Below are 13,901 nucleotides of genomic sequence, written 5' to 3' on the forward strand. Positions count from 1 at the left end.
CTCTCCTTCCCTCTCTCTCTGTCTATTTCTCTCCATCTGTCTACTTCTCTCCTGCCCTCTCTCTCTCTGTCTATTTCTCTCCTTCCCTCTCTCCATCTGTCTACTTCTCTCCTTCCCTCTCTCTCTCTGTCTATTTCTCTCCTTCTCTCTTACCCACCTGCCCTCTCTCTCCCTCCATTTGTCTATTTCTCTCCTCTCTAACACGCCCTTTCTCCCTCCCTCCCTCTCTCTTTTGACCCTCACAATACACCCAACACAGTTGACTCATTCTCAAACACATGAGCTTTTTATACTTGTTACAATACTCAATTGAATAAAATAAAAATGATTACCCCTCAGGCGTTACGGTGTGATTTGTAGAAAACAAATACAGATTCAACTAAAATATAAGAGAACTACATATTTATCAACAATATGAAATTTGGAACACTGTACATGTTTAGGAATATGTAGAACTGACTCAACGTTCCGTCAGCTGGTTCAATGTTCTGTCAGCTGGTTCAATGTTCCGTTAGCTGGTTCAATGTTCCGTTAGCTGGTTCAATGTTCCGTTAGCTGGTTCAATGTTCCGTTAGCTGGTTCAATGTTCCGTTAGTTGGTTCAATGTTCCGTTAGCTGGTTCAATGTTCCGTTAGCTGGTTCAATGTTTCGTTAGTTGGTTCAATGTTCCGTCAGCTGGTTCAATGTTCCGTTAGTTGGTTCAATGTTCCGTTAGCTGGTTCAATGTTCCGTCAGCTGGTTCAATGTTCCGTCAGCTGGTTCAATGTTCCGTTAGTTGGTTCAATGTTCCGTCAGCTGGTTCAATGTTCCGTCAGCTGGTTCAATGTTCCGTCTCTCTGTCTATTTCTCTCCTTCTCTCTTACCCACCTGCCCTCTCTCTCTGTCTATTTCTCTCCTCTCTTACCCACCTGCCCTCTCTCTCTCTGTCTATTTCTCTCCTCTCTTACCCACCTGCCCTCTCTCTCTCTGTCTATTTCTCTCCTTCTCTCTTACCCACCTGCCCTCTCTCTCTCTGTATATTTCACTCCTTCTCTCTTACCCACCCGCCCTCTCTCTCTCTGTCTATTTCACTCCTTCTCTCTTACCCACCCACCCTCTCTCTCTCTGTCTATTTCTCTCCTTCTCTCTTACCCACCTGCCCTCTCTCTCTGTCTATTTCTCTCCTCTCTTACCCACCTGCCCTCTCTCTCTCTGTCTATTTCTCTCCTTCTCTCTTACCCACCTGCCCTCTCTCTCACTCCATTTGTCTATTTCTCTCCTTCTCTCTTACCCACCTGCTCTCTCTCTCTGTCTATTTCTCTCCTTCTCTCTTACCCACCCTCTCTCTCTCTGTGTCTATTTCTCTCCTTCTCTCTTACCCACCTGCCCTCTCTCTCTCTTTCTATTTCTCTCCTTCTCTCTTACCCACCTGCCCTCTCTCTCTGTCTATTTCTCTCCTCTCTTACCCACCCTCTCTCTCTCTCTGTGTCTATTTCTCTCCTTCTCTCTTACCCACCTGCCCTCTCTCTCTCTGTCTATTTCTCTCCTTCTCTCTTACCCACCTGCCCTCTCTCTCTCTGTCTATTTCTCTCCTTCTCTCTTACCCACCCTCTCTCTCTCTGTCTATTTCTCTCCTTCTCTCTTACCCACCTGTCCTCTCTCTCTGTCTATTTCTCTCCTTCTCTCTTTCCCACCTGCCCTCTCTGTCTATTTCTCTCCTCTCTTACCCACCTGCCCTCTCTCTCTCTGTCTATTTCTCTCCTTCTCTCTTTCCCACCTGCCCTCTCTCTCTGTCTATTTCTCTCCTCTCTTACCCACCCTCTCTCTCTCTGTCTATTTCTCTCCTTCTCTCTGTCTTTCTCTCATTCCCTCTCTCTCTCTGTCTATTTCTCTCCATCTGTCTACTTCTCTCCTGCCCTCTCTCTCTGTCTATTTCTCTCCTTCCCTCTCTCTCTGTCTATTTCTCTCCATCTGTCTACTTCTCTCCTGCCCTCTCTCTCTCTGTCTATTTCTCTCCTTCCCTCTCTCCATCTGTCTACTTCTCTCCTTCCCTCTCTCTCTCTGTCTATTTCTCTCCTTCTCTCTTACCCACCTGCCCTCTCTCTCCCTCCATTTGTCTATTTCTCTCCTCTCTAACACGCCCTTTCTCCCTCCCTCCCTCTCTCTTTTGACCCTCACAATACACCCAACACAGTTGACTCATTCTCAAACACATGAGCTTTTTTATACTTGTTACAATACTCAATTGAATAAAATAAAAATGATTACCCCTCAGGCGTTACGGTGTGATTTGTAGAAAACAAATACAGATTCAACTAAAATATAAGAGAACTACATATTTATCAACAATATGAAATTTGGAACACTGTACATGTTTAGGAATATGTAGAACTGACTCAACGTTCCGTCAGCTGGTTCAATGTTCCGTTAGTTGGTTCAATGTTCCGTTAGCTGGTTCAATGTTCCGTTAGTTGGTTCAATGTTCCGTTAGCTGGTTCAATGTTCCGTTAGCTGGTTCAATGTTCCGTCAGCTGGTTCAATGTTCCGTCAGCTGGTTCAATGTTCCGTTAGTTGGTTCAATGTTCCGTTAGCTGGTTCAATGTTCCGTTAGCTGGTTCAATGTTCCGTTAGCTGGTTCAATGTTCCGTTAGCTGGTTCAGTCCATAGGGAGCCACACAATTGGCCCAGCTGTCGTCCGGGTTTGGCGGGGCAGGCCGTCATTGTAAAATAAGAATTTGTTCTTAACTGACTTGCCTCTTTAAACAATGGTTAAATAACTTTTTTGGCCTAAATTAAAAACAACAATTTAGGTCAAAATCCAATACAACACAACACTGAGTAAAACCCTCTGTATTGTTCAAGTCTAGTGGTGGCAGCAGCATGTTAAGGAATTGTTGCCGGGGCAACCGAGAAGCGTTGCACAGGTGTTTTCACATGTCCCTGATGTTTATTCTATAAAATGTTTCTATAAATGTTTGTTTTTTTACCTTTATTTAACCAGGCCAAGGAACAGTGGGTTAACTGCCTGTTCAGGGGCAGAGCAACAGATTTGTAGTAACCTTCCGGTTACTAGTTCAACGTTCTAACCACTAGGCTACCCTGCCATCTCTACACTCTAACCACTAGGCTACCCTGCCACCTCCACACTCTAACCACTAGGATACCCTGCCACCTCTACACTCTAACCACTAGGCTACCCTGCCACCTCTACCTCTAACCACTAGGCTACCCTGCCACCTCTACACTCTAACCACTACCCTGCCGCCCCTGCCATTTGATCATATACAAACTATGAAATCAGATCATTTGACATTAGAGCTGTCAATAGTATTATTTAAGAAATACTGAAGGATGAAACAAGTTGAACCAGCTGCATCAAACGTTATCACAAAGAGATCATTACTCTGTGTTCTACTACCCAGGTCTGGTGTTGGAGATCATTCTACACTCTGTGTTCTACTACCCAGGTCTGGTGTTGGAGGTCATTCCACACTCTGTGTTCTACTACCCAGGTCTGGTGTTGGAGGTCATTCCACTCTGTGTTCTACTACCCAGGTCTGGTGTTGGAGGTCATTCCACACTCTGTGTTCTACTACCCAGGTCTGGTGTTGGAGGTCATTCCACACTCTGTGTTCTACTACCCAGGTCTGGTGTTGGAGGTCATTCTACACTCTGTGTTCTACTACCCAGGTCTGGTGTTGGAGATCATTCTACACTCTGTGTTCTACTACCCAGGTCATTCTACACTCTGTGTTCTACTACCCAAGTCTGGTGTTGGAGATCATTCCACACTCTGTGTTCTACTACCCAGGTCTGGTGTTGGAGATCATTCTACACTCTGTGTTCTACTACCCAGGTCTGATGTTGGAGGTCATTCCACATTCTGTGTTCTACTACCCAGGTCTGGTTTTGGAGGTCATTCTACACTCTGTGTTCTACTACCCAGGTCATTCTAAACTCTGTGTTCTACTACCCAGGTCTGGTGTTGGAGATCATTCTACACTCTGTGTTCTACTACCCAGGTCTGGTTTTGGAGGTCATTCTACACTCTGTGTTCTACTACCCAGGTCATTCTAAACTCTGTGTTCTACTACCCAGGTCTGGTGTTGGAGATCATTCTACACTCTGTGTTCTACTACCCAGGTCTGGTGTTGGAGATCATTCCACACTCTGTGTTCTACTACCCAGGTCTGGTTTTGGAGGTCATTCTACATTCTGTGTTCTACTACCCAGGTCATTCTAAACTCTGTGTTCTACTACCCAGGTCATTCTAAACTCTGTGTTCTACTACCCAGGTCTGGTGTTGGAGATCATTCCACACTCTGTGTTCTACTACCCAGGTCTGGTGTTGGAGATCATTCTACACTCTGTGTTCTACTACCCAGGTCTGATGTTGGAGGTCATTCCACATTCTGTGTTCTACTACCCAGGTCTGGTTTTGGAGGTCATTCTACACTCTGTGTTCTACTACCCAGGTCATTCTAAACTCTGTGTTCTACTACCCAGGTCTGGTGTTGGAGATCATTCTACACTCTGTGTTCTACTACCCAGGTCTGGTTTTGGAGGTCATTCTACACTCTGTGTTCTACTACCCAGGTCATTCTAAACTCTGTGTTCTACTACCCAGGTCTGGTGTTGGAGATCATTCTACACTCTGTGTTCTACTACCCAGGTCTGGTGTTGGAGATCATTCCACACTCTGTGTTCTACTACCCAGGTCTGGTTTTGGAGGTCATTCTACATTCTGTGTTCTACTACCCAGGTCATTCTAAACTCTGTGTTCTACTACCCAGGTCATTCTACATTCTGTGTTCTACTACCCAGGTCATTCTAAACTCTGTGTTCTACTACCCAGGTCATTCTACACTCTGTGTTCTACTACCCAGGTCATTCTACACTCTGTGTTCTACTACCCAGGTCATTCTACACTCTGTGTTCTACTACCCAGGTCTGGTGTTGGAGATCATTCTACACTCTGTGTTCTACTACCCAGGTCTGGTGTTGGAGATCATTCTACACTCTGTGTTCTACTACCCAGGTCTGGTGTTGGAGATCATTCTACACTCTGTGTTCTACTACCCAGGTCTGGTGTTGGAGATCATTCCACACTCTGTGTTCTACTACCCAGGTCTGGTGTTGGAGATCATTCTACACTCTGTGTTCTACTACCCAGGTCTAGTATTGGATATCATTCTACACTCTGTGTTCTACTACCCAGGTCTGGTGTTGGATATCATTCTACACTCTGTGTTCTACTACGCAGGTCTGGATCTTTTTCATGTATTTTCTGATGTTTAATGAGAGACATTAGATGGGAGTATCTCTTATCACATTGATCACAGCTATGAGGCTTTCCTACTGTGTGTGTTCGCTGGTGTTGTGTCAGGTTGCTTAAAGTAGCAAAACTCTTCCCGCAAACAGAACAGTGGTAATGCTTCTCTCCTGTGTGTGTACGCTGGTGTGATATCAGTGCACTTGAGGTGGTACAGCTCTTTCCACAGTCAGAGCAGTGGTAAGGCTTCTCTCCTGTGTGTGTTCGCTGGTGTGTTATCAATCCGCTTGAAGTAGAAAAGCTCTTCCCACAGTTGGAGCAGTGGTACGGTTTCTCTCCAGTGTGTATTCTCTTGTGTACAGTCAGGTTCGCTGATTGAATGAATCTCTTCCCACACTGATCACAGCAATAAGGCTTTTCTCCTGTGTGTGTTTTCTGATGTCTTATCAGCTGACTTGAGGTAGCAAAGCTCATTCCACAGTCAGGGCAGTGGTACGGTTTTCTCCAGTGTGTATTCTGTGGTGTGTAGCCAGGCCTCCTGCCTTAGCAAAACTCTTCCCACATTGATCACAGCTGTGAGGTTTTTCTCCTGTATTGATTCTCTGATGTCTTTTAAGTTCTGTTGAATAGATGAATCTCGGCTGATGTTTCTTGAGGTGTTCTGATGTGGAGAGACTCTTCTCAACCTCGTCAGCATCATGTTGTTGTTGAGGCTCCTCGGAGGATCCAAGATAGTCACGTCTCTCTCCTGTTTGAACAACAAAATCACACAAGTCAATATAGTGAATATGTAGATTATTTTACAATTTTTTTTAAACAAATTTCTTCTAACCTTTAATTGATTTTCTTTGGGGATTTTTGGACAAGGAGGACCATTTACCTACTTCCCCAGTCAGATTAACTCACGGATACCATTTTGGTCTCTGTGTCCAGTATTGAAGGACGTTAGCGGTAGATTTGCGAGCTAAGTCGTTAGCACAATGACTGGAAGTCTATGATATCTGGTAGCATTAACTAATAATACTAAACTAATAAGACAGTCTAGTGATGAACATCAGTCATATTTCGTCATTTCACATTAGTAGTAATGTCTATTTATTTTAATTTTATTTATTTCACCTTTATATAACCAGGTAGGCTAGTTGAGAACAAGTTCTCATTAACAACTGCGACCAGGCCAAGAATAAAGCAAAGCAGTTCAACACATACAACAACACAGAGTTACACATGGAATAAACAAAACATACAGTCTATTATAGAATAGAAAAAGTATATACACAGTGTGTGCAAATGAGGTAGGATAAGAGAGGCAAGGCAATAAATAGGCCATGGTGGTTAAATAATTACAATATAGCAATTAAACACTGGAGTGATAAGTGTGCAGAAGATGAGTGTACAAGTAGAGATACTAGGGTGCAAAGGGGCAAGATGAATAAAATAAATAACAATATGGGGATGAGGTAGTTGGATGGGCTATTTACAGATGCGCTATGTACAGGTGCAGTGGTCTGTGAGCTGCTCTGACAGCTGGTGCTTAAAGCTAGTGAGGGAGATATGAGTCTCCAGCTTCAGTGATTTTTGCAGTTCGTTCCAGTCATTGACAGCAGAGAACTGGAAGGAAAGGCGGCCAAGGAGGATTTGGCTTTGAGGGTGCGCAGTGAAATATACCTGCTGGAGCGCGCGTGCTACGAGTGGGTGCTGCTATGGTGACCAGTGAGCTGAGATAAGGCGGAGCTTTTCCTAGCAAAGACTTACAGATGACCTGGAGCCAGTGGGTTTGGCAAAGAATATGAAGCAATGGCCAGCCAACGAGAGCATACAGGTCGCAGTTGTGGGTGGTATATGGGGCTTTGATGACAAAACGGATGGCACTGTGATAGACTGCATCCAATTTGCTGAGTAGAGTGTTGGAGGCTATTTTGTAGATGACATCGCCGAAGTCGAGGATCCTCTCTTTCAGGTTGGACGGGGAGCTTTGCTACACAGCTATTTTCTGGTCCAGAGATGTTCGATTGGGTTCAAGTTCAGGCTCTGGCTGCTCTGTTAATCTTTCCCGCAATCCTGACTAGTCTCCCAGTCCCTGCCGCTGAAAAATATCCCCACAGCATGATGCTGCCACCACCATGCTTCACCGTAGGTATGGTGCCAGGTTTACTCCAGACATGATGCTTGGCATTCTGGCCAAAAAGTTCAAGCTTGGCTTCATCAGAACAGAGAACCTTGAGTCATTTAGGTGTCTTTTGGCAAACTCTAAGTGGGTGGTCATGTGCCTTTTACTGAGGAGTGGCTTCCGTCTGGCAACTCTGCCATAAAGGCCTGATTGGTCGAGTGCTGCAGAGATGGTGTCCTTCTGGAAGGTTCTCCCATCTCCACAGAGGAACTCTGGAGCTCTGTCAGAGTGACCATCGGGTTCTTGGTCACCTCCCTGACCAAGCCCCTTCTCCTGTTTGCTCAGTTTGGCCCAGTGGCCAGGTCTAGGAAGAGTATTGGTGGTTCCAAACTTCTTCCATTTAATAATGATTGAGGCCAACGTGTTCTTGGTGACCTTCAATGCTGCAGACATTTTTTTGGTATCCTTCCCCAGAACTGTGCCTCGACACGATCCTGTCTTGGAGCTCTACAGACAATTCCTTCTACTTTATGGCTTGGTTTTTTCTCTGACATGCACTGTCAACTGTGGGACCTTATATAGACAGGTGTGTGCCTTTCGAAATCATGTTCAATTAATTGAATTTACCACAGGTGGGACTCAAATTAAGTTGTAGAAACATCTCAAGGATGACCAAAGGATACAGGATGCACCTGAACTCAATTTCGATGTCTGTCACAGAGCCTTTGTTGCAGAACTATGAGGAAGTCAAGGCAGGTCTTTTATACGTCTATCGTTGCCTGGAGACTGCTATTGTTGGCTTCTGGGTCAAATTACAACCACCTGGGAAACACCCAAACCACCCAGAAGGCTAGAGGGTATACCACCTGGATCTCACCCAAACTACCCAGAAGGCTAGAGGGTATACCACCTGTGTCTCACCCAAACTACCCAGAAGGCTAGGGGTATACCACCTGGGTCTCACCCAAACTACCCAGAAGGGTAGAGGGTATACCACCTGGGTCTCACCCAAACTACCCAGAAGAGCGTCGGCTTTCTCCAATTTCGCTCCAGTTGCTCTTCACTTCACAAGCTCAGGGCCCGGCCCAGCATGCATCTGTCGTCTATTTAGGTGCTTCTATTATCCCCTTAATCTACTGTCATGGAGGTCACTCAAATATTTTACATATAGAAACTGATAAAACACACAGGTACAAAATCAAAGTAACTTACAGAGATGAGGACCAAGAAAGGGAGTGTGGTGATGGAATAAAGAGAGGGAGTGTGGTGATGGACTGAGGACCAAGAGAGGGAGTGTGGTGATGGACTGAGGACCAAGAGAGGAGTGTGGTGATGGAATAAAGAGAGGGAGTGTGGTGATGGACTGAGGACCAAGAGAGGGAGTGTGGTGATGGACTGAGGACCAAGAGAGGGAGTGTGGTGATGGACTGAGGACCAAGAGAGGGATTGTGGTGATGGACTGAGGACCAAGAGAGGGAGTGTGGTGATGGACTGAGGACCAAGAGGGGAGTGTGGTGATGGACTGAGGACCAAGAGAGGGAGTGTGGTGATGGACTGAGGACCAAGAGAGGAGCGTGGTGATGGACTGAGGACCAAGAGAGGGAGCGTGGTGATGGACTGAGGACCAAGAGAGGAGCGTGGTGATGGACTGAGGACCAAGAGAGGAGCGTGGTGATGGACTGAGGACCAAGAGAGGGAGCGTGGTGATGGACTGAGGACCAAGAGAGGGAGCGTGGTGATGGACTGAGGACCAAGAGTGGGAGCGTGGTGATGGACTGAGGACCAAGAGAGGGAGCGTGGTGATGGACTGAGGACCAAGAGAGGGAGCGTGGTGATGGACTGAGGACCAAGAGAGGGAGCGTGGTGATGGACTGAGGACCAAGAGAGGGAGCGTGGTGATGGACTGAGGACCAAGAGGGGGAGCGTGGTGATGGACTGAGGACCAAGAGAGGGGAGCGTGGTGATGGACTGAGGACCAAGAGAGGGGAGCGTGGTGATGGACTGAGGACCAAGAGAGGGGAGCGTGGTGATGGACTGAGGACCAAGAGAGGGAGCGTGGTGATGGACTGAGGACCAAGAGAGGGAGCGTGGTGATGGACTGAGGACCAAGAGAGGGAGTGTGGTGATGGACTGAGGACCAAGAGAGGGAGTGTGGTGATGGACTGAGGACCAAGAGAGGGAGTGTGGTGATGGACTGAGGACCAAGAGAGGAGTGTGGTGATGGACTGAGGACCAAGAGAGGGAGTGTGGTGATGGACTGAGGACCAAGAGAGGGAGTGTGGTGATGGACTGAGGACCAAGAGAGGGAGTGTGGTGATGGACTGTCCACAACTAAATCATCTGAACAGACACGTATCCCAAAAGCAATGGTGGTGTAGATTACTAGATGCTAAAAGAATGGAACAAAGTAGGTAGATAACTAAGAGTGTCATTGTAGCAAAGTATTTATAAACAAAAAACATCTGATCTCTTAAACAGTTAGTTCATTTTGGTTTTATTATCTATACTAAAGAGGCCATAATTGATTTTTTTGGCCCAATAGGCCTGGCATTTTCCCACGTTCAAGGAGCGCTTTGCGTTTTGATTTTTGCCTAAAAACCTTTAGGCCCATCTATAGAAAAATCTCAAATCTCTGCCTGTCAAGAGTGGCCTGGAGGGTGTTTAGCTTCCCCAGTGGCTCTGCATCTCTGCCTGTCAAGAGTGGCCTGAAGGGTGTTTAGCTTCCCCAGTGGCTCTGCATCTCTGCCTGTCAAGAGTGGCCTGAAGGGTGTTTAGCTTCCCCAGTGACTCTGCATCTCTGCCTGTCAAGAGTGGCCTGAAGGGTGTTTAGCTTCCCCAGTGGCTCTGCATCTCTGCCTGTCAAGAGTGGCCTGAAGGGTGTTTAGCTTCCCCAGTGGCTCTGCATCTCTGCCTGTCAAGAGTGGCCTGAAGGGTGTTTAGCTTCCCCAGTTACTCTGCATCTCTGCCTGTCAAGAGTGGCCTGAAGGGTGTTTAGCTTCCCCAGTGGCTCTGCATCTCTGCCTGTCAAGAGTGGCCTGGAGGGTGTTTAGCTTCCCCAGTGGCTCTGCATCTCTGCCTGTCAAGAGTGGCCTGAAGGGTGTTTAGCTTCCCCAGTGGCTCTGCATCTCTGCCTGTCAAGAGTGGCCTGAAGGGTGTTTAGCTTCCCCAGTTACTCTGCATCTCTGCCTGTCAAGAGTGGCCTGAAGGGTGTTTAGCTTCCCCAGTGGCTCTGCATCTCTGCCTGTCAAGAGTGGCCTGAAGGGTGTTTAGCTTACCCAGTGGCTCTGCATCTCTGCCTGTCAAGAGTGGCCTGAAGGGTGTTTAGCTTCCCCAGTGGCTCTGCATCTCTGCCTGTCAAGAGTGGCCTGAAGGGTGTTTAGCTTCCCCAGTGGCTCTGCATCTCTGCCTGTCAAGAGTGGCCTGAAGGGTGTTTAGCTTCCCCAGTGGCTCTGCATCTCTGCCTGTCAAGAGTGGCCTGAAGGGTGTTTAGCTTCCCCAGTGGCTCTGCATCTCTGCCTGTCAAGAGTGGCCTGAAGGGTGTTTAGCTTCCCCAGGGCTCTGCATCTCTGCCTGTCAAGAGTGGCCTGAAGGGTGTTTAGCTTCCCCAGGGCTCTGCATCTCTGCCTGTCAAGAGTGGCCTGAAGGGTGTTTAGCTTCCCCAGTGGCTCTGCATCTCTGCCTGTCAAGAGTGGCCTGAAGGGTGTTTAGCTTCCCCAGTGACTCTGCATCTCTGCCTGTCAAGAGTGGCCTGAAGGGTGTTTAGCTTCCCCAGTGGCTCTGCATCTCTGCCTGTCAAGAGTGGCCTGAAGGGTGTTTAGCTTCCCCAGTGGCTCTGCATCTCTGCCTGTCAAGAGTGGCCTGAAGGGTGTTTAGCTTCCCCAGTGGCTCTGCATCTCTGCCTGTCAAGAGTGGCCTGAAGGGTGTTTAGCTTCCCCAGTGGCTCTGCATCTCTGCCTGTCAAGAGTGGCCTGAAGGGTGTTTAGCTTCCCCAGTGACTCTGCATCTCTGCCTGTCAAGAGTGGCCTGAAGGGTGTTTAGCTTCCCCAGTGGCTCTGCATCTCTGCCTGTCAAGAGTGGCCTGAAGGGTGTTTAGCTTCCCCAGTGGCTCTGCATCTCTGCCTGTCAAGAGTGGCCTGAAGGGTGTTTAGCTTCCCCAGTGGCTCTGCATCTCTGCCTGTCAAGAGTGGCCTGAAGGGTGTTTAGCTTCCCCAGTGACTCTGCATCTCTGCCTGTCAAGAGTGGCCTGAAGGGTGTTTAGCTTCCCCAGTGGCTCTGCATCTCTGCCTGTCAAGAGTGGCCTGAAGGGTGTTTAGCTTCCCCAGTGGCTCTGCATCTCTGCCTGTCAAGAGTGGCCTGAAGGGTGTTTAGCTTCCCCAGTTACTCTGCATCTCTGCCTGTCAAGAGTGGCCTGGAGGGTGTTTAGCTTCCCCAGTGACTCTGCATCTCTGCCTGTCAAGAGTGGCCTGAAGGGTGTTTAGCTTCCCCAGTGACTCTGCATCTCTGCCTGTCAAGAGTGGCCTGAAGGGTGTTTAGCTTCCCCAGTGGCTCTGCATCTCTGCCTGTCAAGAGTGGCCTGAAGGGTGTTTAGCTTCCCCAGTGGCTCTGCATCTCTGCCTGTCAAGAGTGGCCTGAAGGGTGTTTAGCTTCCCCAGTGGTTCTGCATCTCTGCCTGTCAAGAGTGGCCTGAAGGGTGTTTAGCTTCCCCAGTGGCTCTGCATGTGTGGAGAGGATATTCTCCAGCCACCATCGCATGAGCCTGAAGCCCCAGACTGGCCAAACTCGTGTTTCTAAAAGGCACAAAGTCTTTTTTTTCATTTAATTTGTATTTAACTCTAAATAAGTCACAGGCTATAGGCTAAATGCTGAGTGTATTTCTTTTGTAGGCTAATTTAAATTATATAGCCTACATTTTATTTTATTTTTAAATAAAGTTGAGGTATTTATAAGAACTATTCTTCAAGATAGTCTGTTCTTCAAGATAGTCTATTCTTCAAGATAGTCTATTCTTCAAGATAGTCTATTCTTCAAGATAGTCTATTCTTCAAGATAGTCTATTCTTCAAGATAGTCTATTCTTCAAGATAGTCTATTCTTCAAGATAGTCTATTCTTCAAGATAGTCTATTCTTCAAGATAGTCTATTCTTCAAGTCCAAAAACAGATGTAGGAATTGCAGACTGACCCTTTGAAATCACACATCAGTTCAAATGCAGAGGTTGTGACCCTGTTCTTAAGACAGTACTTACTGGTGTTAATCAGGTCTCCTGTCTCCTCCTTGTTCGATATGACAGTCATCTCCTCTTTCTCCTCCTTCACTCCAAAAACTGCATCCTCCTCTTTCTCTTCCTCCTCTTCTTTCACAGTCACATCCTCCTCTTCCTCTTTCACTCTGAACGCGTCTTCCTCTTCTTTCACTGAAACGTCTTTCTCTTCTCGTTTCACTGTAACAGACTCACCCTCTACTTGTTTTTGTATTGTAACATCCTCCTCTTCCTCTACTTCGTGTTTAACGGTGACATCCTCCTCATTCTTCTCCTCTTTCACGACAATGTTCAGCCACAGACCCTCTTTCTCCGTCCAGCAGACCGCCTCTTCTTTAGCAGGAGGAGAGTAGTTTAGTGAGCTCATGGTCAAAGAAGATAGCTAGTTATCATTAGCGACTAGCATAGTGCTAGGCCAATTTATCAAGCCGGGGCTCCCTGACTAATAACAACAGAGTAAATGTTCATTTAAACGGGATAACTAGGTAGACGACAAAAGTGTGTTTAAAATACAGTGGTTAATATACACCGAAACCATGTAAAAAGTTTCAATATTTCAATTTTATTTCGGCTAGGGAGCAACCGAAATCCATATAATCAGTAGCCTTGTTGTTGTTGAAGACGCGTCCCGTCCACTAGATTATACGTCACACCGGCGACACCAAATAAATGGTCCACGTCACCGTCCGCTGAATGGAGTGGGGGAAACCAGTTTATTTTATTATCAAGACAACAACAACAAAAGTGAATCACTTTCAATTATGTTTTTATTTTTTTATTTCAAATCACTTTCACCGAAAGGTTGCAAGTTCAAATCCCCGAGTTGAGAAGGTAGAAATCTGTCGTTCTGCCCCTGAACAGCCAATTAACCCACTGTTCCTAGGCCCCCAGTACTAAACACATGTAGTGGACTGATTCTGTCCCCCCCCCAGTACTAAACACATGTAGTGGACTGATTCTGTCCCCCCCCAGTACTAAACACATGTAGTGGACTGATTCTGTCCCCCCCCCAGTACTGAACACATGTAGTGGACTGATTCTGTCCCCCCCAGTACTAAACACATGTAGTGGACTGATCCTGTCCCCCCCCAGTACTAAACACATGTAGTGGACTGATTCCCCCCCCAGTACTAAACACATGTAGTGGACTGATCCTGTCCCCCCCAGTACTAAACACATGTAGTGGACTGATTCCCCCCCCAGTACTAAACACATGTAGTGGACTGATCCTGTCCCCCCCCAGTACTAAACACATGTAGTGGACTGATTCCCCCCCAGTAC

General features: G+C 47.0%; 1 protein-coding gene across 1 annotated transcript; it reads right to left on the reverse strand.

The window, feature by feature from the left end:
- Positions 1 to 5,721: 5,721 nt before the first annotated feature.
- Positions 5,722 to 13,237, reverse strand: LOC135530483 (zinc finger and SCAN domain-containing protein 2-like). Its single transcript, XM_064958801.1, has 2 exons — positions 12,606 to 13,237; positions 5,722 to 5,999 (listed from the first exon to the last, which is right to left on the reverse strand). The coding sequence occupies exons 1-2, from the start codon at positions 12,985 to 12,987 to the stop codon at positions 5,722 to 5,724; spliced, it is 660 nt and encodes a 219-aa protein (XP_064814873.1). The 5' UTR covers positions 12,988 to 13,237.
- Between the last annotated feature and the right edge of the window lie 664 nt (positions 13,238 to 13,901).

Source organism: Oncorhynchus masou, unplaced genomic scaffold (genome assembly GCF_036934945.1).
Source record: "Oncorhynchus masou masou isolate Uvic2021 unplaced genomic scaffold, UVic_Omas_1.1 unplaced_scaffold_1353, whole genome shotgun sequence".
Taxonomy (NCBI): domain Eukaryota; kingdom Metazoa; phylum Chordata; class Actinopteri; order Salmoniformes; family Salmonidae; genus Oncorhynchus; species Oncorhynchus masou.

What these genes read in the sequence shown, in the direction of transcription:
- LOC135530483 (XM_064958801.1), bottom strand. Translation starts at nt 12,987, where the DNA reads ATGAGCTCACTAAACTACTCTCCTCCTGCTAAAGAAGAGGCGGTCTGC. An exon ending in AGGAGACCTGATTAACACCA is followed by an intron (nt 6,000 to 12,605) that starts GTAAGTACTGTC and finishes TTGTTCAAACAG; the next exon opens with GAGAGAGACGTGACTATCTT.